We start from the raw sequence: 25478 nt of genomic DNA on the forward strand, positions 1-25478 counted from the left end.
CTCACATACTTTTGTTACTGTAAAACATGAGTGTTGGGATTTTGTTCTTTTTTACGCCAACTTGGAATATGCATATTGCTGTTGATGCTATGGATGTAACAGAGGAAGATATGGACCACCCTCCCCCATTCTTTTCCTGCCACTGTAGAGAAAGTAAACAGTCTAAAATACTTGCAAAAAATTGTGAAGTCCTGTGTTGTAACGACATGCCATTGTTCTCCTACAGTGTGATAAATGTACACAAAAATGTATCAATGCTATTTTTTGAACAATTCCAGAAAGATCCAAGGAATAAAATAATTAAAATTATCATTTATCACTCAGTTTTGTCTTTTCCTTATGCTAGAGTTGCATATCTTAATATATAAAGAGTTGGTCTCTTAAGCAACCCCATGGACTATACAATCCATGGAATTATCCAGGCCAGAATACTGGAGTGGGTAGCCTTTCCCTTCTCCAAGGGATCTTCCCAACCCAGGGACTGAACCCAGGTTTTTGCATTGCAGGTGGATTCTTTACCAGCTTAGCCACAAGAGAGGCCCTTATTTGAAATATGGAACACTAATTCAGAATTTTGCTATTTGGTTAAAGAATGAACTGTTCCATTTCTACCCCAGCTGGGTATACTCAGTTCAACTCTGATATTAATCACCCATAGATTAACACCACAGGAGTTCGTGCAGTTCCCACCAGTTAAAGGTTCAGTTGTCCAGATGCCATTGCTTCCAAGGCCAACCACACTTTTAACTGACTTGACTATAGATTGGGGAGTTCCTGTGACCCCTTGGGTTAATAATTTGCTGGAACAACTCAAAAGAACTACATAAACCACTATACTATCCTTCTAGCTTCCTTATAAGGGATACAACTTAGCAACAGCCCCATGAAGAGACAAATGAGGCAAGTCATAAGAGGAAGTGTGAAGTTTCCATTTTCTTTTATCCCAGAGTCAGTGTGCATCATTCTCCAGCACATGTTCGTTACCCAAGAAGCTCTGCCATGCCTCAGGGTCTATAGAGTTATCATTGGGATCTTCATGACTGATTGGATCCTTAGCAATGTGATTCAATGCATCTCCAGCTCCTTTTCTCTCTTGGAGGTCAGGCTGACCTGAAGTCAGCCCTCTAATCAAATAGTTGGTCTTTATGGGGTCCAGCCAGAAATTATCCTGAATCTATCTAGGGCCCCACCATGAGTCACCTCATTAGCATAAAGACACTCCTATCATTCAGGGAATTCCAAGAGTTTTAGGAGCTCCACCCCAGGAACTGGGATCAAAGACTACACATATTGACATTTACCTTTAAAAAAAAAAAAAATAGCTGGTCAAGCAATTTAAACATATACTTTATATACTTACTTGATTTTAATAATGGCACTAAATTGGAAAATATATATGATGAGGACAACATTTTAGAAGCCAGTTTGCCTTTTATAATTTGATTAGTGTGTAAAAAACAAAATGCTATAAAAGAAATACTAAGATGCAATGGTTTTTATTTTGCTTTGAGGGATTTTGTTTGTTTCTCTGGGCAAGTGTTCTTGAGTGAATGGAAATATATAAATGTGATTTAGACAAACTTTCAAGAGCTCACTTGCTTATAAACAGATGTTTATTCAGATCTATGCTATTTGTTTTCCTGTTGGTGGTACAGTGAGAAGATGGTGATTGTTACCTCTGGTATTGAGAGCCATGAGGGTATCAGCCCAGTCATTTTACTCAAAGGCTGAGATGTACAACTGGTTTCTCCCAGTGTGACAGTCTCTAAGGTAGCCCTCCTGTTTACTTCTTTGGGTAATCCCCTCCCTTTGAGTGGGCAGGGCTGTATAAGACTTTATCTTGTCAGCACACTCACTCTCACTGTCCTGTTGGCCTTAAAGAAGTAAACTTTTGTGAACTTCCTGTGAAGAGAACCATGTGGTAGGGAGCTGTGAGTAGTCCCTAGCAGCTGACTCTGGCCTCTGGCTGAGCAAAATACTGAAGCTGAAATGAATTCTGTTAACAACCTGAGTGAACTTAAAAGCAGTTCTTCTCCATTCAAGCTTCCTAATGAGAATGCAGCCCAGCCAACAACCTTGATAAGAGCTACATGATACCCCGAAGCAGAAACCCAAGTAGCCTGTGTTCTTGGAACAATCCTGAAGAGAGGGGAAGTGAGAAGATTGGGGGTGGAGGGAGAGGGAGGGAGGGACCAACTTGATTCTAAAGATTTGTTTCCCAAATTCTTTTATTTAAAGGTCTTAGTGAAGTCTTCAAATATTTAAATTACACAGTAGTGTGTTTTGAAGATAATAGTAAGAGCCTTGAGTTCTGTTCTAGGGTCAATAGAATTATTAGGGTCAGATGAATTACTTCTGCTTACTGAGAAAGTTGTTAAGAGGGAAAATTGTCAGTTTACTACCACTGAAAAATTTTGAAGAGAAACGATCAAGTTAAATCAACTCCAATTTCTAAAATGGTTTCATATTTTTATGGTAAAATACACATCACATAAAATTCACCAACTTAGCCATTTTTAATTGTATGGTTGGGTGGTATTAGGTGCAACTGTCACCACCATCCATCTGTAGAGCGCTCAATGTGCAGAACTGAAACTGTACACCCATCACCCTCCTCCGTTTCCCCTTCCCCTCAGCCCTTGAAAACCACCACTCTGCTTTCCATGTATGAATCTGGCTGCTCTAGGTAGCTCATAAAAGTAGCATCATATAGTGTAACATTTGTTAGAATTTTACTCCTTTCTTAAAGCTGAATAATGTGTCATTGTATGTATATTTCCAGCTTCCCTGGTAGCTCAGCTGGCAAAGAATTTACCTGCATCGCAGGAGACCCCCATTCGATTCCTGGGTCAGGAATTTCCCCTAGAGAAGGGATAGGCTACCCACTCCAGTAATCTTGGGCTTCCCTGCTGGCTCAACGGTGAAGAATCTGCCTGCAATGTGGGAAACCTGAGTTCAATCCCTGAGTTGGGAAGATTCCCTGGAGGAGGGCATAGCAACCCACTCCAGTACTCTGGACTGGAGAATCCCCGCGGACAGAGGAGCCTGGTGGGCTACAGTCCGTGGGGTCGCAAAGAGTCAGACACAACTAAGCACAGCACATGTATATATACATATAATGTAGACACGACATTTTGCTTTGCTTCCACTTTTTACAGCTACCAAATTCTAAATTTTAAGGCAGAGAGAATATGGCTAATTAAAATTATTTTAGATGGAATACAAATTTTAGGTCTACCCTCTGTCATAATGCCTGGAGGCTTAGTGGAGAATCTGCCTGCAATGTGGGAGACCTGGGTTTGATCCCAGAGTCGGGAATATCCCTTGAAGGAGGGAATAGCTACCCACTCCAGTATTCTTGCCTGGAGAATTCCTTAGACAGACGGAGCCCGACAGGCTACAGTCCATGGGGTTGCTACAGTCCATATAACTGAGCAACTAACACTTTCCATTTCTGACATAATGAATTCTCTTAAAATCAGTATCTGTACTATATTTATGCCATTTTAGTTTATCTTTGCATTTTTGACAGTGTTGTGATATTCATGACATATCTATGATTTATTTGATTTTCTAGCTCAGGGGTAAGCAAATTATGGCCTATGCGCCAACCTGCCAGTTTTTGTATGGTCTACAAGCTAAGAATAATTTTTGCAGATGTGTTAGTACTCAGTTTGATGATAGAGGTACCAACTGTGAACCCCCATTAAGCAAAATCCCAAGTGATCTCCAATAAGAAAAAGGAATTTAATGTTAAAAAAATTGAATTTTATATTTACTGCAGTGTTTTAGGGAGTTCTCTTGGATATGGTGCAATGGGTTGGTTTGATTATATAAACATTTAAGAAAATGTGTGGAATGCATAAAAAACTAATTTTTAAAATTAGTGGAATGGTAAAAGCTTTTTGCTATGAATCTGATAGGTAAAGACTTAAAACCCAAACTCTATAGAAAATTATTATGAATCTTTAAAGTCAACGATCAGTCTCCACTAGATAAATGTCACTAATAGCATGACGTATTTCCTGCTCATTTGAGATCCTACTCTTTGGACCCTCAGTGTTATTTCAGCAAGTCACACTTTTTCACATCTTACTTTTTGTGTTTGCATATCTTCTATCTGCCTGACTAATCTCCCTGAAGACTCAGTTAAAACTTTGATTTTTCTTTATAACCTTTCCTTCTCTTTTGCAACCGCTTTTAACTATAATCATCCATATAAAATATAGGTTGTTCATTTTATGAAAATAAATAAATTATACTTATGATTTCTACTTTTAAGTTATGCTTCAGTTTATTAAAAAAGTTACAGAAACAGCAACAACAAATTGTAGTGAACTCCTAACTACTTGGGAAAGTCTCCAAGCTTTGCCTTTCTACACCATCTCTGCAGCCTCTGCAAATGAATGATGTCTCCTTTCATCACAGCTATTTGCTAGTATATCACGTCTGGTTATTCATACTTCATAGGACAATTCCTATTGTATGCAGAGTTTGACTTCACTAGGCAACAGCAAAAGATTTTTCAGCAAACTATGTATCAATGTCAGAATACCACATAGTTGTAAAACATGTAGAAATGGGTAATTGAGTGAAAATAGTATATAATTTCACTACAAATCTTTAAAAATCGTTCAGTCAGAAAATGTCATTTAAGAGGTTGGTGCATTAAGGTAAAGAAATTCTTAGTTTTTTTTGTCCTATAAGATTCAGCTGAAAACTAAAGTTGTTAAGTTTAAGTAATAACACATACAGGCTTTAGCCACTGCCACAAAAACTAGTAACAGGAGTTCCCCTCTCTGATTTACAATGCAAATCAGTTGAGTAGAAAAATTATCAACAGGTAATGTCAACATTATTGACATTTCTCCCTTGTTAACATTAAATTTTGACTGTATTTATATTGACTATACTTTTGTGAAGTGGTAAAAGAAAGCCGAAAATGTATTTTATCATCATCTGTAGGTATTCTAGGAAGCTTATGTCATTCAGTTCTGGATTAACTTTCAAAGTGACTGTTGAAAATTCTTAGAATGTTTTAGGAAATGTTTAAAAAACTTTTTTTTCAGAGGAAGTGGCAAATAAATGAGTACATAAGGGTTCTTCAAATTGATTTTTACTTTCATCCTCTTCTTTAAATGGAATTGATTTTCCTCCTGTAAACTATCATAAATTATAGAAGTCCTTTGTGATTGGTATTTGATAGATTTGCTCCTTCACTACATTGATATACTAACATTGCTACAATAATATGATAATATCTCAATACAATAATGGTAATAGAAATTTTGTATGGAATTCTAGTGAAATTTCTTCACAATAATAGATGGTTTTGCTGGTTCAGTCATAAAAATAATAAAGTGCTAGTCCTATTGATGGTGGATTAGATTGTAACTTAATGCAAAGAAGAGCATTAAAATGAACTTGTTTGTTACAAATCAAAGAGTAAAAATATAAGACATAAATGGTGGTTCCCCCAACATTCAGAGTAATAGATAAGTACTTATGAAACCTCACTGATGGAACTTTTAATTCCCATTATCCATTTTTCTAAGTAGAATAAACCCTGAACTTGCCTGCAAATCAAAACTGCACCATTCGATTTGAAAAGACTGAGGCAGATATTTTTTAAAAGCTTCAGTACTGTTTGGGAAAGACAGATAAGTGGTACAGAAGTAGTCACATTGATTAATTATTACTTTTCATGCACTGTAATATAGAAGAGAAGTTAGATCTTTAGTCATGAGTTAGTCTTAGGTCTGTCTCCCACTTTTTGTGTGACCTTAATCACCTATCCTCTCCTTGTCTTGGGGTACTATATCTTCATAAAAATGTTGGAAGGTTTAAACAAGAACTTATGTGTGTGTGTGTGTGTGTAGTTTTTAAATGATGACTGGCAGATAAAACAGTATTATATGTTAGCCACTCCTATTGTTATCAACAGATACTGAGTATTTACTGTCAATCACTGTGCTGAGAATGGGAAGGTGCTGCCTTAGAGATTTCAGTTTACTGATGCTCAGGGCTCTACTTCATCTTCTCTACTTTTGTCCTAGTTCTTTTTTCCTGTATCTTGTATCTTATTCCCAAGAGAATAAATTCAAGGTTCTAGTTTAATCTCATTATTTCATTTTCCCCCAGTCTTATTGATATATAATGTCATATTAAAGGATACAACACAATGACTTGATATATGTTTATGTTATGATGCATTTACAAGTTTGGATAACATCCATCAGTCTGTAACCAGAGTTAGAATTTTTTTTTTCCTATAAGATAAGTAAGTCATAGGGATGTAATGTACAGCATAGTAACTATTGTTAACAATACTGTGTTGTATATTGCAAAGTTGCTAAGAGAGTAGATCAGTCTTTAATTTGTACCTAGTATGTAAAGAGATAGTTAGAAAATTGACCTGCTGAGTAAAATAAAATATTTTAAGATCATTTAAATGTTTATTTTATAGATGTTTGTTTGCTACTGATGGGTGTGAGCAAGTTAGATATTCTATACCGGAGACTACTCCTTACAAAACTTTTTATCAGAGGATGGGGAAGGCCAGAGGATCTCAAAAGGTAAGCAGTTTCACTGCATGCTTGCTCCAAGTTTGTTGTTTTAGTAAACATTTAAAATTTCATTTCAGTTTTTAAAAAATTTTTTTTCTATAAATATAAAATGATTGGTAAGCTAAGCATTAACTATTAAATAAGAAAAGAAATTATTTTTTCTCTTTTATCTAATTATTGCTGTTAAGTTTTAACTCACATAATCATAAATTGAAGTATTTTAAAAGAAATTCAGACTTAAAAATAAAGAGCTCTCAGGCATAGATTTTTAACTTTGGTAATTTATTATTGCTTAGAGTTTTCAAGGACTGAACTTTCTTGAATAACTTGAATTTGTGATGACTTAAAACTGTGATATACTGTATAGCTCATGTAAACATTTGGATTTGTGAAAATTAATTCAGGATTTGCACCTTTAATTTTGAGGCTTGCATATGTTAATTACTTTCAGAACAATGATATTTCTCATGTTTTTTCTGAAACAAAATTTCAGTTTTGAAAGAAAACAAAGCCTAATTTTTTAGTTATTAAAATGAAATTTTAATACAGTTTGTAAACTGTACTTGCTAATTTTTAGTTACTTTTCATCAGTCTCAATATAATGGGAATAATGAATTTTTTCCTTTTCCTCCCTTCCCATAATAGACTCTTTGAATTTAGAAAGATTATTGGAAATCGAGAAAGATGTCAGAATCTGGTTTCAAGTGATTATCCAGTGTACATCGATAAGGTACTAAAATGAAAGAAATGCAATTATAGAAATTCAGGTTTCATATAACTGTGTGACAAGAGTGGGCTGAATGTTGGAGTATAATAACAGTGAATTCTAAAACATAAGTACAATATAGATTTTTTTCATTTAATATTTTTAAAAATGTTATTATTGTATATATTGTAACTGAAGGCTTACAATAACTATTTGCATGTTTATATAGGAGCATATTTTTAACACTTAGATAAATACAAGTAAGTGTTTAGAGCTGGATCTTTTTGAACCTCATCTTTTATCTTTAGGCTCAAGAAAGTTAAAGTAAATTATTCAGCAATTCAGAAGCATTTACAAGTAATACAAGGAAGTACTCTAGTTAGAGAATCAGCACATGAAAAGTTGTTACCAAAACAATTGCTATATAACATCAGGGAATTCTTATAGGGTACAGTTAATTGCTGAGAGAAGAGTAGAAAGAAAGTGCTATAAAATTAGAGAATATGAGAAAATATTTTTGAAATAGTTTTGTTTTTAAGCAACCATGTTTTTTTGTAAAATATTTCTAGATTTATGTAACTGGATACTTAGTGTTGTTGGGAGGAGCTACAAATGATTGAACTTCACATCCCTCACTGCCATCAACCAAAATAATCCCACTTTCATCTCTTTTATATATTGGATATCTCTAGAAGATGTCATTTTTTCAAAAGACCTTCACTGCTAAACACAGGATCTTGTAAATTGGAAATCCCTTCTCTACACCATATAGCAGTTCCTTATATCTTCTAAATTTAGAACATTTCTCCCTCAAACTTCGCTAAATATTTCCATTTTCTCTATTTTCTTCTACTAAAGACTCATAGGCTTAAACAAATTTAAAACATACCACGTAAAGATCAGAACTCTAGTTTCGCCCACTTTTTACCCCCTATTTCCATTTTCCTCCCTGGGAGGAATTAATTGTTCGGATTTTAGAATGCTTTCTTGCAGATATCCTTCCTCTCCCCCAACCTTAGCTCACTCTCACTCTCAGTTTTCAAACATTGAGAAATAATTCAAATACAGAAAAATCACCCTTTAAAAATGTACAGTTCAGTGTTGTTTTTTATTATATTCCAAGATGTGCAACTATCCCTGTCTAATTCCAGAACAGTTTATTGCCCCCAGAAGAAACCTTATACCTGCTGGTTGTCACCTGCCACTTCCCTAGCCTCTCACCTGCTGGTAATCACTCATATGTTGTCTGTCGATTCACCTGTTCTGGACATTTCTTATAAATGGAATCATCCAACATGTGGCATTTTGTTTCTGGCTTATTTCACTTAGCAGATTTTTAAGGTTCACCCATGTTGTACCGTGTACCAGTGCTTCATTCTTTTTTATGGCTAAATATTCCAGTGTAAATATGTACATTTTGTTTATTCATTTATTGATGAGCATTTGAGTTGTTTCTACTTTTTAACTATTATGAATAATAATACCATGAATATTCATGTACTAGTGTTTTGTGGATATACATTTTCAGTTCTCTTGGGTATGCAGGTAGGAATGAAATTGCTCAGACACATAGTGATTCTGTGCTTAAATTTGTAACAAACTGTCAACTGTTTTCCAAAGTGTACCACTTTAAAACTTTCCCACAAGCAGTGTATAATGCTTGCAATTTCTCCACATCCTTACTAATGATTCTACTTGCCCTAGCCTTCCTAATGGGTGTGAAGTATATTTTATTGTGGTTTTGATATGCCTTTCCCTAATGACTGTGATGTTGAGCATCTTTTCACATTCTTATTGGTCATTCATTTGAGAAATATCTGTGAAACCCTTGCCCATTTTTAATTGGGTTATTCATCTTTTTTAGTGTTGAGTTGTAGCTTGCTTAATTTTTAAATATATATTATGTATGGCTCTGAGAGTGTTTTTTTTTTCCCCTTATCCAATTGCCATTTATCCCAACACTATTTGTTAAATTATTATTCCTTTTCACATTAGGTTGTGCTGCCTCCTTTTTCAAATAATTAATTCTTCTAAAATAGATAAAAGTTTAAAACTATAAGAGGCACAAAGATGGCTAAAATGTAAAGATTTCTTGGATTAGAATTTCATATTATATACATTAGGTCTCTTTACCATTTTTTTTTTAAGAAAATGCAATGTAATCCCAATTAAAATATTCAGTTTAGCACTAAGGTCCATGAAAGGATCCTTAAATTATTTTGAGAAGGACTCAAGTATATATTTGGGGGGTATTGTCAGATCAGGAATACCTGAAAAGGAAGTGAAAGTGAAGTCGCTCAATCATGTCCGACTCTTTGAGACCCCATGGACTGTAGCCTACTAGGCTCCTCCATCCGTGGGATTCTCCAGGCAAGAGTACTGGAGTGGGTTGCGAAGAGTGGTAAGTAAAAGCTAGTTCAGTCATACATCAATGGGTATTGTGAGGCACAGCATACTCAACACAGCCTGATACTGGTTTAGAAATAAAATATATGCTAATAAGACCCAATATATGATTGGAAATAATTTGTCAAAATTTATGGAAGCTTACTTAATGATAAAGTAGTATTCTAAGTCATTTGCAAAAAAAATGTGGATTATTTAATAAATAATGTTGAAACAACTGGCTAGATATTTGTGTTTTCTAAAAAGGTTGATATAGGACTTGCCTGGTGCCTCAGTGGTAAAGAATCTGCCTGCAATGCAGGAGACAGGAGTTTGACCCCTGGGTCAGGAAGATCCCTGGAGAAGGAAATGGCAACCCACTCCAACAGTCTTGCCTGGGAAATCCCATAGACAGAGGAGCCTGATGGACTACAGTCCATGCAGTCTCAAAAAGAGTCGGACACAACTTAGTGACTAAACAACAACAAAAACCAATGTACATGTTATAATAAATTATTGTTATTGTTCAGTCACTAAGTCATGTCCAACTCTTTGCAAACCCACGGATGCAGCATGCCAGGCTTCCCTATCTTTCACCATCTCCTGGAGCTTGCTCATACTTATGTCCATTGAGTTGGTGATGCCATCCAACCATCTCATCCTCTATTACCCCCTCTCCTCCTGCCCTCATCTTTCCCAGCATCAGGGTCTTTTCCAATAGGTTGGCCCTTCTCATCAGGTAGCCAAAGTATTGGAGTGTTAGCGTCAGTCTTTCCAATGAATACTCAGGGTTGATTTCCTTTAGGATTGACTAGTTCAATTTTCTTGCTGTCCAAGGGACTCTCAGAGTCGTTTATATAAAAGAAAAGGTTGATATATTTAGCTTCCAAAAACACTGTTTTGTGTTTCTGCCTTTAATGAAATAATGTGGTGCTTTCAGTTCAGTTCAGTCACTCAGGCATGTCCAACTCTTTGTGACCCCATGGACTGCAGCACACCAGGCTTCCCTGTCCATCACCAACTCCAAAGCTTGCTCAAACTCATATCCATTAAGCCAGTGATGCCATCCAACTATCTCATCCTCTGTCGTCCCCTTCTCCTGCCTTCAGTCTTTCCCAGCTTCAGGGTATTTTCCAATGAGTCAACTCTTTGCATGAGGTGGCCAAAGTATTGGAGTTTCAGCCTCAGCATCAGTCCTTCCAATGAATATTCAGAAATGATTTCCTTTAGGATGGACTGGTTGGATCTCCTTGCAATCCAAGGGACTCTCAAGAATCTTCTCCAACACCACAGTGCAAAAGCATCAGTTCTTTGGTGCTCAGCTTTCTTTATAGTCCAACTCTTACATCCATACATGACTATTGGAAAAACCATAGCTTTGACTAGACAGACGTTTGTTGGCAAAGTAATGTCTTCACTTTTTAATATGCTGTCTAGGTTGGTCATAACTTTCCTTCCAAAGAGTAAGCATCTTTTAATTTCATGGCTGCAGTCACCATCTGCAGTGATTTTGATGCCCAAAAAGATAAAGTCTGTCACTATTTCCACTGATCCCCATCTATTTGCCATGAAGTGATGGGATCAGATGCCATGATCTTAGTTTTCTGAATATTGAGTTTTAAGCCAGCTCTTTCACTGTCCTTTTTCACATTCATCCAGAGGCTCTTTATTCTTCTTCGCTTTCTGCTGTAAGCGTGGTATCATCCGCATATCTGAGGTTATTAATATTTTCCCAGCAATCTTGATTCCAGCTTGGGCTTCATCCAGCCCAGCATTTCTCATGATGTACTCTGCATATAAATTAAATAAGCAGGGTGACAATATACAGCCTTGACATACTCCTTTCCCGATTTGGAACGAGTCTGTTGTTCCATGTCCAGTTCTAACTGTTGCTTCTTGACCTTCATACAGATTTCTCAGGAGGCAGGTCAGGTGGTTTGGTATTCCCATCTCTTTAAGAATGTTCCACAGTTTGTTGTGATTCACACAGTCAAAGGCTTTGGCATAGTTGATAAAGCAGAAGTAGATATTTTTCTGGAACTCTCTTACTTTTTTGATGATCCAGTGGATGTTGGCAATTTGATCTCTGGTTCCTCTGCTTTTTCTGAATCTAGCTTGAACATCTGGAAGTTCATGGCTTGGAGAATTTTGAGCATTACTTTGCTAGCCTGTGAGATGATTACTAGCCTGTGAGAATCCCATAAACAATATGTGATGCTATACTGCTGATTTAATTTTGACTATTATCCTGATAAAGATTTTTTTTAATTAAAAAAAATAACTATTCGAGGGGGAAAAGTTAGGTGTTGAATATTAGCAAATGCCTTTGCTATATATGCAAGTACGACATTTTTCCTTACATGACTTATCACGTCTTTCCTTACATGACTCTTACATCAATAGCTTGCCTGAAAATAAGCCATTCTGACATATATAATGTCAACCCTTATTTGACAGTGGTAAAGTATACTTTGTTTGTAAGTTGTTTTTATACTTATGTTTATATTGTTGAATTCTTGTAACGAATATTTTATTTTGTTATTGTACAAATTGTCCGTGTACAAATGAGCTTTACTTAGAGAATATTTTCCCAAATAGACTAAGGTAAAGGAAATGAAGGAGCCATGCCTCTAGAAAGCAGATGGTGCAAAAGGATACAGAGGAGTAGGAGTGTGTGCTCAGTCGTGTCAGACTCCTTGTGACTCCATGGACTGAAGCCCACCAGGCTCCCCCATCCATGGAATTCTCCAGGCAAGAACACTGGAGTGGGTTGCCATTTCCTTCTCCAAAAGGATACATAGTCATGAAGAAAAAAATGTTTTAATTAAATAGAACTTTTAAATAGAAAAACATCTATGATAGACTGAGATACCTTCATCCTTGGGTATACAACTTGATTTTGCTTTTTTTTAGATTGAAGAGCAATCAGATTGTAAGATCCTAGATGGACACTTTGTTTCCCCCATGGCCCATTATGTGCCTGATATCATGCCAATTGAATCTGTTATTGCTAGGTAAGAACTTTTATTTAGAAAGTTAAAGTAGTAGGTTGTTTATGTTGCTGTATGCAGTTAATATCAATGTCATTATTTCAAGTTACTTTTTAATTACAATAATCATTCAGTATTTTTCCATTAAAATGTAGAGGGAGAGTAAAAGTTTAAAGTTTAGTATATAAGATAAAATTTTACTACAATGGTTAAAACAAACTCATATAGGAAAAAACATTATAGAGGAGACCAAAATACTATAATAAAAAGACAACAAATAGAGAGATATTTTCTGGGGAGGCATAGTTTGCTTTTACCGTCAAACATAAAAGTTTTAATAAATCCTGTCATACACTCCAAGTTGAAAAAAAGATAGCATGAACTATTTTGTTGATACATCAACAGCTTGTACAGCCAAGCATTTCCTGCAAGGAGAAAAAGTAGAGCTATCTAAGAATTGTTTTTCTAGGACTTAATCATATTTGTTGATGTCTTTACAAAATAAGAAAATTTCATGTTGCATACATAAAGTTGTTGTATTGAATAAGGTAAAAATGATTGTGATAAATTCTGTGCTTATAATTAAATATTTTAACACTGTAATATAAAGCAAATTTACAATATCTTTGTTGCCATTGGGCTAACAGTAGTTTAATCAGTCACTTACAATTTAAATGTCAAAATTCTAAATGACTTTTTTCTCCCAAAAAATTTAATTATGGAACTTTAAAGAATTCAACGTTTGTATTTAAAGCCTTCTAGTTTCACTGACGTGTCGTCTTATTCTAAATAGGTTCCAATTTATTGTGCCTAAAGAGTGGAACAGCAAATACAGACCTGTATGCATTCATCTTGCTGGAACAGGAGATCATGTAAGACTTTATTATGACACCCACATACTCTCCTTAATAGATGTGTTTGTTATATTTTTTTAATTTAATTTTTATTTTATATTTGAATATAGTTTATTTACAATGTTGTGTTAGTTTCAGGTCTATAGCAGAGTGATTCAGTTATACATATCATATATCCATTCTTTTTCAGATTCTTTTCCCTTATAGGTTATTACAAAATATTTAATAGAGTTCCCTGTGCTATTTGTCCTTGTTAATTATCTATTTTATATATAGTTGTATATGTTAATCTCAAACTTCTAATTTACTTACTGTATCCTTAAGTATGTCATCTTTTCTTTCCTTAGCATTACTGGAGACGACGAACACTAATGGCTCGTCCTATGATTAAAGAAGCCCGAATGGCCTCTTTGCTGTTAGAAAACCCTTATTATATCCTTTTATAATACCTTGAAATCTTTTATTTATTTATTTATAGATTTAGTATCAAAAGGAATCATAGGTACTATCCAGCTTTTCTACAGTGGTGAAATTTGTCAGTTCAGAAAATGCTTAAGAAGTAAGAAGCAAGAATGAAAAGAAGTGAAAAATTGTTTCATAACTTTTTTTTTTTTTTCCAATTATTTTTATTAGTTGGAGGCTAATTACTTCGCAACATTGCAGTGGGTTTTGTCATACACTGACATGAATCAGCCATGGAGTTACATGTATTCCCCATCCCGATCCCCCCTCCCACCTGTTTCATAACTTTTTAAAAGGCAGTTTATGGATTTTATTTCTATTGTATAATAAAGATAAACTGCCCTTCTGGTTCCTTTGAGTTTTATTTGGGAAGTCAAGTGTTTGACTTACTAAGGAAGCTCATATTTTAAATGCATTTACATTTAAATATCAGTTGAAAAATAAATAAATAAATATCAGTTGAGGTTTAGAAACAGTTCTTAACTTAAATTTCAAGATGACATCAGACTATTCCCAGAAGAAGGAAGGAAACTGATGCGCAGATATAAAGAAATGTTCAGCGTTGGTGGTAATAACAGAAATGTAAAGTTAAAGCAGCAGTTACAAAATATTTAAAAAAATAAAACACAGTAGCCATGAGGTTGTTGTGAGATGGGCACTTTCATTACTGATGACTGTTCAGCCTTTTGAAAGCATTTTTACTATATGCATTGTGAGCCTTTAAAAATCTCACATCCCTTGACCGAGTCATATTAATTCTGGGAAGTTTACTCTAAGGTTAAGCCATTAGAAATAGCTTAAATGTCTAACAATAGAAAAATGGTTAATTAAATTGTGGTTTATAAATTGGAATGTTATATGATTGGCTATTTTATGTTTGTTACTTTTGCCATTTACTACCTGTATAACCTTGAACCTTTTAGTGCCTCAACTTTTCCTTCATAAATGGGAATAATCTCTTAGGTTATTTAAAGTAGTAAATAATTAATCCTTTGTAGAACAGTGCCTGGCAAATAACAGTCATTCAGTAGATTTTAGCAAGTTATTACTAACAGTTTACAATAATGAATGAAAAGTATTTTTAATGCAAAAATAATGTATAAAACTATGATATGACATAGGTATAAAAAAACCTAGAACAGAAAATCCATTAAAAAACTGTGCAAAAAAAAAAAAAAACTGCAGAAGTGAAAATGTTGGAAAGAAGTATACCAAAATATTAATATGGTTGTCTGTAGATAAAATAGTTTTTCTTCAAACATGCTTTTCTGTATTATCAAGATTTTCTATAAAAATGTATACATGAAGAAAGAAACCAATAAACTTCATTTTAAAATTAAGATGAAAATTACACAACCTTGTTGAATATACTACACTTGAATTGTACACTTTAAATTGTACATTGAATTGTACACTTTAAATGGGTGAATTGTGTGGTTGTGACTGTATTTCAATGAATCTTTTTTAAAAAAGAAAAAGACTTAAGTTGAAAAACTTGAGAACTTATAAACAGCCTATATGAGATAACTGGAAAATGGTTATTTCAGCATTAAATTGTCTTCAAATTTAACTGCTTAAGTTCATGTGTTTTGAGACACAGTGTATTTAATTATTGTAAAATTTTCTCTTTGACCCACATCCTTAAATGGCTGCAGGAAACCCAAGGACCAAATGTAAGTATGTGTTACCTTCATTTTCCAGTCTTTATACTAAATTTTCAGCAATTCTGAAATTTTTGGTAGGCTAACCATTTTTAAGTTTAATGTCCAAGTGTTACAAGATTTTCTGTCCAAGATTTTCTGTTATAAAACTGAAAATTTAATGCATATTATCTTAAATTGTTATTTTAAACTTTTTGCAATGTCTAATAAAAAGATAAATAAGAAATTTTAATAGGCTGACTAAAGATATATTTTATTTGTAAAACTGTAACCAAAGAAATTAAAAGACTTTCCCTTTTTAAGATAACATTTAGTTTGTGAAATGAAACTCTACTCTCTTTATTCTTGCAATGTGTAGTATAGGTAATCTGAAGATAAGGTAATCTTTTTTTTTTTCTTGTCTTTTAAAATGATGAACTTTTAAATCAGTTCTTTTGTGTTTCCATAATTTATTAATATATTGTGCTTGATTTTGGTTCATTCAATAGATATTTGACCCTAACCACTGGTAAGATAGCAACAAAACAAGGTTCTTACTTCATAGAGTTTATATTCTAGTATGGGAGCTGGATAAAAATAAAAGATAATTTTAGGTGCTTCTCAATGCCATGAAGAAAATAAAGCAGATAAATGAGAGAAAGAATTGTAGGGGGTGAGGGCATGGTTGAAGCAGTATCAGATACGAGGACAAGATATAATGAAAAGGAACTTCCGGGAGATAGTGAAGGACAGGGAAGCCTGGCGTGCTACAGCGCATGAGGTCACAAAGAGTCGGACATGACTTAGCAACTAAACAGCAACAACAGCCATGCTTTGCATTTTACTGTATGTGCTTGGGAAACCTCTGGAGAATTTCAAGCAAAGGAGTGATCTGATCTATGTTTTTAAAGGCCTATCTGGCTTACTGGAGCAAGAGTAGCAGTAAAGTAGCTTCACATAGGAGACTATTACAATTCAGTTCAGTTCAGTCGCTCAGTTGTGTTCAACTCTCTGCGACCCCATGAACCGCAGCACGCCAGGCCTCCCTGTCCATCACCAACTCCCAGAGTCCACCCAAACCCATGTCCATTGAGTCGGTGATGCCATCCAACCATCACATCCTCTGTCTCCCCCTTCTCCTCCTGCCCTCAGTCTTTCCCATCATCAGGGTCTTTTCCAGTGAGTCAACTCTTCGTATCAGGTGGCCAAAGTATTGGAGTTTCAGCTTCAACATCAGTCCTTCCAATGAACACCCAGGACTGATCTCCGCTAGGATTGACTGGTTGGATCTCCTCACAGTCCAAGGAACTCTCAAGAGTCTTCTCCAACACCACAGTTCAAAAGCATCAATTCTTCTGCACTCAGCTTTCTTTATAGTCCAACTCACATCCATACATGACCACTGGAAAAACCATAGCCTTGACTAGACAGACCTTTGTTGGCAAAGTAATGTCTCTGCTTTTTAATATGCTGTCTAGGTTGGTCATAACTTTCTTTCCAAGGAGTAAGTGTCTTTTAATTTCATGGCTGCAGTCACCATCTGCAGTGATTTTGGAACCCCAAAAAATAAAGTCAGCCACTGTTTCCCCATCTATTTGCCATGAAGTGATGGGATCAGATGCCATGATCTTAGTTTTCTGATATTGAGCTTTAAGCCAACTTTTTCACTCTCTTCTTTCACTTTCATCAAGAGGCTCTTTAGTTCTTCTTCACTTTCTGCCATAAGGGTGGTGTCATCTGCATATCTGAGGTTATTGATCTTTCTCCCAGCAATCTTGATTCCGGCTTGTGCTTCCTCCAGCCCAGCGTTTCTCATGATGTACTCTGCATATAAGTTAATTACAATAATGCAGGGGAAAATTTGACTAAAGTCAAGTGGTGGCAGAGGAAATGAAAAGAATTACTAATGTACGTTAGATAAAATTTACAAGTTGAAGTGGTAAGACTTATTAAAAAGTTGGATATTGTGGGTAAGAGATCAAAAGTTCTTCCTTGGACATGTTAAACTTGTAATGACCATTAGACCTGCAAGTGAAGAAGTAGGAAGATGGAAGGTGCCGGGGAGAGAGAGAGAGAAGTCATGTGTTCAAAGTGGTCATAATAGGCTTCCCAGGTGTCTCAGTGGTAAAGAATCCTCCTGCCAAGCAGGAGACCTGGGTTCGATCCCTGAGCTGGGAAGATCCCCTGGAGAAGGAAATGGCAATCGACTCCAGTGTTCTTGCCTGAGAAGTCCTATGGAAGAAGAGCCTGGCAGACTACAGTACATGGGGTCACAAAGAGATGGACATAATTTAGCGACTAAACCACCACCACCATAGGTCTTTATAAAGTGGTGAGAACATGAAAGAGGTACAGACAAAAGCACAGTGCAGTGGAGGCAAACCTATATTCTGTGAAGGATAGTTTAGAATCTCCTTTTCAAAACCTTGTGGAAGTTAAAATGCAAAACTAAATAGTTCGAGAATTCTTACTCAGGAGCCATGCCATAAATTCAAAACTGGGTGTGTCATATAAGTGGTTAAAAAGCAAGAGGTTATTGGGTTCTAAGAAGCAGCATAGGTTTGCTAGGAAGACTGTGACTTCGGAGTCATAGACATATTTTGGAATCATAACTTGCCATTTGCTAACTGTATGGCCTTGGTCTCTCTAAATATCAGTTAACTCATGTATGAAGTGAGAATACTCAATAATTTCCTCCATGAAAGATTGTTCAGAATTATGTTTATAAGTTTATGTTTATAAACTATGTTTATAAGTTATCCTATCAGATATTATATACCCAAGAAATATAATACGTTATTTTGTTTTTCTTGAACAATTCTAAGTAAGAAATTGCTTATAATTTAAATTATGATAAACAGTTCTCTGTCACTTCCATCTCTCTCTCTTTCTCTCTCTCGCAAAGCCATCGATGCTTGCTTTCATCAAAAATGGTTAAACCATTTGAGAGTCAGTCCATTGTTACAAAGAACCACTGTCCTAGAACCTACATTAGTAACTTCTATGTAAAAGAGCCAACTGAAGTGGAACTAAGAATTCAAACTTCCATACCAGGCTAAAATAAGTAATCAGGAGAACTATGATCATAAATAGAAAATTGAAACAAGGATAGAAATACAATGTAAGGATAAATAGGCCTTTTATGATGATGAATATAATTTATTTTGGCAAAAGATAGCATAGTTTCTATAAAGAGAAACCTGCTTTATGGACTTAACTCTAAGAGGATGTGGTAGGACAGTGGAGATAAGCTCTCTGGGAGCCAGAGTTCTGTTTTTCAAAACTTTGCATTCCTATGGCACTTGGTTCTTTACACATAATTATTCTACATAGTCACATAATAATTCTACATAATTAGTCTACATATAATAACCATTGACAAAGTGAATTTTTATACATTCTGACAGTGTTTCCTATAGGAATATGTTTTTATGTGAATTAAATTTTGACAAATAGATTATAACTTGGTCATTTTAGTAATAAAGTCATATTTTTAATCATTATATAAGAATGGTTCTGGATTCTAAAAACATGTAGTAAAATAATTCTTACAAGTAAATACTTATATGTAAAATCAGTTTCTAAAACAAAGTTTCAGTTGAATTGGTGTGTTTAAATTCATCAAAACATGTATTTTTATAAAAATTATTTTTCTAATAGTCAAGATTTCAGTAATTCAGGAGACTAGTATTAGGTTGAATTCTTTTACATTGCTATTTACTTTCCTTTTGTTATTATTGCCTTGTTTCTTTTTTAATATTTTAATTTTATTGGAGTATAGTTGATTTACAATGTTTTGTTAGTTTTAGGTGTGCACCAAAGTGATTCAGTTATACATCTATTCATTCTTTTTTGGATTCTTCTCTTACATAGGTTATCACAGAATATAGAGTAGTGTTCCCCATGCTATACAGTATGTCTTTGTTGGTTATCTATCTTATATATTGTAGTGTGGGCATGTTTATTCCAAACTCCTGATTTATCCCTCCCCTTCACATTTCCCCTTTGGCAGCCGTAAGTTTATTTTCAATATCTGTAAGTCTGTTTCTGCTTTGTAAATAAGTTCAAAGTTCAAAGTTCTGCTTTGTAAATTTGTATCCTTTTAAAACTAGATTCCTCATATGAGTGATAGCATATGATAGTTGTCTATCACAAGTTGTTCTTTGTCTGACTAACTTAGTACGATAATCTTGAGTTCCATCCATGTTGCTGCAAATGGCATTATTTCATTCTTTTTTATGGTTGAGTAATAGTCCATTGTATATATATACCACATCTTTATCATTCTTCTGTCAGTGAGCATTTAGGTTGCTTCCGTGTCTTGGCTATTGTAAATAGTGCTGCAGTGAACACTGGGATGAGTGTATCCTTTTGGATTTTGGTTTTCACCAGATATATACTCAGGAGTGGGATTGATGGATCATACGGTAGTCATTTATTTTTTTATAGAACTTCCATACTGTTCTCCTTAGTGGTTATAGCAATTTACGTTCCGACCATCAGTGTAGGAGGGTTTCCTATTCTCCTACCCTCTCCAGCATTTATTGTTTGTGGACTTTTTGTTAATGGTCATTCTGACTGGTATGAGGTGTTACTTCATTGTGGTTTTGATTTGCATTTCTGATAATTAGTGATGTTGAGTATCTTTTCATGTGCTTTTTGGTCATCTGCATGTCTTCTTTGGAGAAACGTCTCGTTAGATCTTCTGCCCATGTTTTTTGAGTGGGTGTTTTTTTTTTGTTTTTTTTTTTCAATATATAGAGCTGCATGGGCTCTATGTCAGTCGCTTTGTTTACAAATATTTTCTCCCAGCCTGTTGGTTGTCTTTTTGTTTTGTTTATGGTTTCCTTTGCTGTGCAAAACGTTTTGTGGGGTTTTTTTTGGTTTTTTTTTTAGTTATTCATTTTATTTTATTTTTTTTTTTAATTTTTTTTATTAGTTGGAGGCTAATTACTTCACAACATTTCATTAGGCCTCATTTGTTTATTTTCATTACTCTGGGAGATGGATCAAAAATGATATTGCTGGTCTTCCCTGGCAGTCCAGTGGTTAAGACTCTGTGTTTCCAATGCTTGGGGGTACAGGTTCAATCCCTGGTCATGGAACTAAGATTCCACATGCTGTGTGGTGCAGCAAAAAAAAAAAAAAAAAAGATATTGCTGTGATTTACGTCAAAAGAGTGTTCTGCCTATGTTTTCCTCTAAGAGGTTTTTGTTTTCTTTTTTAATTTTATGGCCACACCATGCATCATGTGAGACCTTATTTTCCCGACCAGGGATCAAACTTGTACCCCCTGCATTGGACGTGCAGATTTTCAACGACTAGACTGCCAGGAAAGTCCACTAAGACTTAGTATCTGGTCTTACATTTAGGTCTTTAATCCATTTTGAGTTTATTTTTGTGTATGGTGTTAGAGAGTTTTCTCATTTCATTCTTTTACATGTAGCTGTCCAGTTTCCCCAGCACCACTTATTGAAGAGACTGTCTTTTCTCCATTGTATATTCTTGCCTCTCTTGTCATAAATTAAATGACCATAGGTGCATGAGTTTATTTCTGGGCTTTCTATCCTATTCCATTGATCGAGATTTCTGTTTTTGTGCCATTACCATATTGTCTTGATTACTGCAGCTTTGCAGTATAGTCTGAAATCAGAGAGTCTGACTTCTCTAGACTCCATTTTTCTTTCTCCAGATTGCCTTAGCTTTTCGGGGTCTTTTGTGTTTCCATACAAATTTAAGAGTTTTTTGCTCTGGTTCTATGAAAATTATCTAGTATTAGGTTTCAATTCTTTTATATATATATATTTTTTAATGTGAGCTTTAAGCTCTATTGTAATTTTTTTTCCTAAGAAGGGACAACTATAAATTTGTTTTTCCTTTTATTGATGTGGTAATTTAACTAAAAATTGACAATATAGAAATATTATTTTCCCATACATATTTTAACAGTTTTAAGTTCTGTCAAATAAATAATATGTTCTCTGGATTTCAAAATAGCTCAGTAGTTGAAATTCAATGAAGATTGTATGTAGTAGAGCAGATACAACTTTTTAAGTTTTAGGTGATTAATATGTAGAACAATGTTAGCAGCAATTTAATTTTATCAGTTTATACCATTGTTTTATTAATATGTAGCTATCTGGTCCATTAAAAGAAAAACATGCATTTTGGCTGCGTATTGTAAATGTGTGTGTATAAAAATGTAAAAACATAAATAATTTTCTCTTTTGTTTTGTGAGGCTAGAAGGTCCAGCTTAAAAAATGTGTCCGACCTTTTTGTTATGGGAGGAGCTCTTGTTTTAGAATCTGCAGCTCTCTTGCACTGGCTAGAGAGGGAGGGCTATGGACCTCTAGGAATGACCGGAATATCCATGGGAGGACATGTAAGCATTTTCATTTCAACTTATATTTAATTGTGGTTATGTTTATAAGATCTATGGAATCAAGCATAGTAATGGATTTATGGTGTGTCCTCTGTGGGCACCTCAAGCAGGCCCATGCCAGAGAAAGCTGCAGCTTTAAACTATTGTCCAGTATCCTTACCTGTGGGCTGTGAGCACTGAAGAGGGTTGTGAGGTGGGTGGAAGGTCTAGGGAATCTAATTATTTACAAATTCACTTTAGGGACTTCCCTGGAGGTCCTGTGATTAAGACTCCTTGCTTCCAGTACAGGGGTGTGGGTTTATCCCTGGTCAGGGAACTAATGCTGCATGGTATGGCCAAAAGAAAAGAAATCACTTTAGGTATAGAATTAATTTTACTTTTGGTGAAAGCAGAAACAGATTTTTTTTTAATTATTTCTTCTTAATCTATTTATTTTATTTAGCTTCTCCAGGTCTTAATTGCAGCACACAGCATCTTTTAGTTGCAGCATATGGAATCTAGTTCCCTGAACAGGGATCCAACCCGGGCTCCTGCATTGAGAGTGCAGAGTCCCAATCACTGGACCACCAGGGAAATCCTGCAGGAACAGATTCTAATCTTTTATTCTAGTTATTAAATAATGATTTTTTTGTGATTTATGGACATACTGATTTTACTACTTACTTCACAGCTATGTTTCAGGTATTAGATTTAATATTTTATTAAAAGTTGATAATAAAAATTAGCTTTTCAGATCTCAACTATAAATGCTTTATTTTGCTGTTAAATTCCTGAAGATAGTGGATTTACAAAACACTTTTTGATTATCTCTTCCCTCCATCCCCATACCATCAACCTGTTTTACCTTTGCTTTCTAGAGTGTACAGTCTCCTCATTGGTTTCTCCATTTAGTCTTTTCTCTCCTCAATCTTTTTCTTAAGAGCTTTTCCCACACTGTAACTAGTGTGGTCTTCCTAAGTCTGTTCTCTGCTCTCTCCTGCTTAAAACCTGCCAAAGGTCTTACTATGGAACTGGCACTAGCTGCGCATCCCTCAGTGCCCCCTCACTCCTTATCACCTAGCCAGGTAGCAGCTTGCCCTTCTGCTTCCAGGTTAGAGCGTCCTTCTGTGGGAAGCTCTTCCTGATTCCCAGACCACACTTCATTTCTCAGTAACATGTACATATTTCTTCGCACTGTGATTGCTTGTCTAGCAGTCCATTTTCTCTGTAAAGCAGTTGATTCAGTGAGGGCCAGGAACATGACCCTCTGGCTCATTTCCTGGACATAAAAATCATCCAGTATGTTTATATCTATATCTATAGATACATATTCTTTATAAATCATTTGAATTATAAGATTAAGTTTAAAAACTTACTCAAATTCAAAGCAATTACCAAAGGCTGAAACTGATAAAATTAGCGTAAAAAACTCAAATTTGAAACAACTAACGACAGTGAAATGAAGGGTGGGAAAAGATCTATTTTCCTATCTAGTACTGTTTCCATTTTTATGACCTAAGTCAGAGTGTTATAACTTATCAGCTGGACTACTACCTATTAACTGGTTTCCCTACCACAAATCTCACCCTCTCTGATCAATCTTAAAATACTGTTTAGCTTCATTGAATCAATTCTTTGACAATAACGCTACTTTGTTCCCATCTCTTTATTAATTCCCCATTATCTATGGAACAAAGGAACCTCTAATCTGATCCTGATCAAGCTTTCTAGCCCTACCTGTCTCCCTACTCCTCTGGATACATGCCCTATTGACCAGCCTAACTGAAGTATTTTGGCTGTTTCCCCACCAGACCCTGTATTTCTCACCATCCGCCTTTGACCATACCATCTTCTTTATATAGAAGACAAGGCCCCATTTATCTTTTCCCCTAAAAGACAGCTATTTCATGAAGCCTTCTGTGATTCCTCTAGCCAAAAGTAACATTTTACTTCTCTAAACATATTACATCATTTTATATCAACTATATAATCTGCTTTGTAGTTCACCAAATTCTTGACATCTTTCAGTCAACCTCAAAAGTCTGAGATTTTTAGTTATGATCCTGCTCCACCTGAGCAGCTCACTTAAGTAATGAGTGTGCTTAGCCTACTGCCCAGGATCTACATCCCAGCATGTTTGCTCTATATTTACCCAGTAGAAAGTAGGTTTCTGTGAAGGGTCTTAAGATGCTTAAAATTTCCTAATATACTTTATTGGTTTTTTAGGAGACAGTTAGATGTCATTGTTGAGTTTATGATCTGGGGAATTTGGAGAGGTTGCTAGACATTCTCATAAGTGTTTAAGAGACTTTATGTTCATGTCTTATCTCACCAACTACTATACAAAATACTTTTTTCTTAATTGGAAGATAATTACTTTACAATATTGTGCTTGCTTCCACCATACATCTAACATGAATTAGCCATAGGTATATATTTGTCCCCTCTCTCTTAAACCTCCCTCCCACCTCCCTCCCCATCCCACTCCCAAAGTACTTCTTAATATTAAATATTTTTCATTTAATGACTGTGAACTTTAAACTGAATCTCTCTGTGTTATGTTACAGATGGCTTCCTTAGCAGTATCCAACTGGCCTAAGCCCATGCCACTGATTCCATGTCTGTCTTGGTCCACAGCATCTGGGGTCTTCACTACGGTAATATAATTGCAGTTAATATTTAGATAGCTATATATAATTAAACATAATAGTTTTCAGGGTTCTAAAAATCACCCCCAGGTTTGGTGATTCACTGGAAGGAATCACAGGACTCAATATATAGTCATATTCACAACTAAAACATATTGCAGCAAAAGGATTCACTATAAAATCAGCCAAGGAAAAAGGCACATGGGGTACAGTCCAGAAGAAACCAAGCATAAGCTTCCAAAGGAGTCTTTCAGAATGTGTTTAATTCCTTCAGCTGTGAGTTATGACAATAGGTGCAAATTGTTGTCCATCAGTGAAACTCACCTGAGCCTTGAAGTCTGGGGTTTATATCAGAGATCAGAGTTCTTGGGTATTCTCAGCCTCACATACTAAAATTCCAGAAGGAAATCCAGTGTTTAATAGAAACTGCATTGTTTGTATCAGCAGTTTAGGCCCAGTGACCCATATCATTTTGGAAGTTTTAGGAGATCCAACCAGTCCATCCTAAAGGAGATCAGTCCTGGGTGTTCATTGAAAGGACTGATGCTGAAGCTGAAACTCCAACACTTTGGCCACCTCATGCGAAGAGTTGACTCATTGAAAAAGACCCTGATGCTGGGAGGGATTGGGGGCAGGAGGAGAAGGGGACAACAGAGGATGAGATGGTTGGATGGCATCACCAACTCGATGGACATGAGTTTGAGTAAACTCCAGGAGTTGGTGACGGACAGGGAGGCCTGGTGTGCTGCGATTCATGAGGTCACAAAGAGTCGGACACGACTGAGCCACTGAACTGAACTGAACTGAACTGAAAGAACTATTGTTTACCAGTCAAGTTACCAGACTTTAGTTAAGGTCCAACCTT

General features: G+C 35.4%; 1 protein-coding gene and 1 non-coding gene across 3 annotated transcripts in view; both read left to right on the plus strand.

Moving 5' to 3' along the window:
* The window catches only part of ABHD18 (abhydrolase domain containing 18), a 40405-nt gene that overhangs the window by 3757 nt on the left and 11170 nt on the right, over positions 1-25478 (plus strand). Inside the window, exons 2-9 of one of the 2 annotated variants that reach the window (XM_061142327.1) lie at positions 6467-6575; positions 7212-7296; positions 12571-12671; positions 13441-13519; positions 13849-13933; positions 15609-15636; positions 21848-21986; positions 24533-24622. In XM_061142327.1, coding sequence (XP_060998310.1) covers positions 6484-6575; positions 7212-7296; positions 12571-12671; positions 13441-13519; positions 13849-13933; positions 15609-15636; positions 21848-21986; positions 24533-24622 — 699 coding nt within the window. In that variant the 5' untranslated portion in view covers positions 6467-6483. Of the gene's footprint in view, positions 1-6466; positions 6576-7211; positions 7297-12570; positions 12672-13440; positions 13520-13848; positions 13934-15608; positions 15637-21828; positions 21987-24532; positions 24623-25478 lie in introns of those variants that run through there. The other variant, XM_061142326.1, reaches the window with a different exon arrangement.
* On the plus strand, positions 22050-22182 carry LOC133058166 (small nucleolar RNA SNORA42/SNORA80 family). The gene has a single exon (XR_009693274.1). It is a non-coding gene; the product is annotated as a small nucleolar RNA SNORA42/SNORA80 family (small nucleolar RNA).

This window comes from Dama dama, chromosome 5 (assembly GCF_033118175.1).
Source record: "Dama dama isolate Ldn47 chromosome 5, ASM3311817v1, whole genome shotgun sequence".
In the NCBI taxonomy this organism is placed as follows: domain Eukaryota; kingdom Metazoa; phylum Chordata; class Mammalia; order Artiodactyla; family Cervidae; genus Dama; species Dama dama.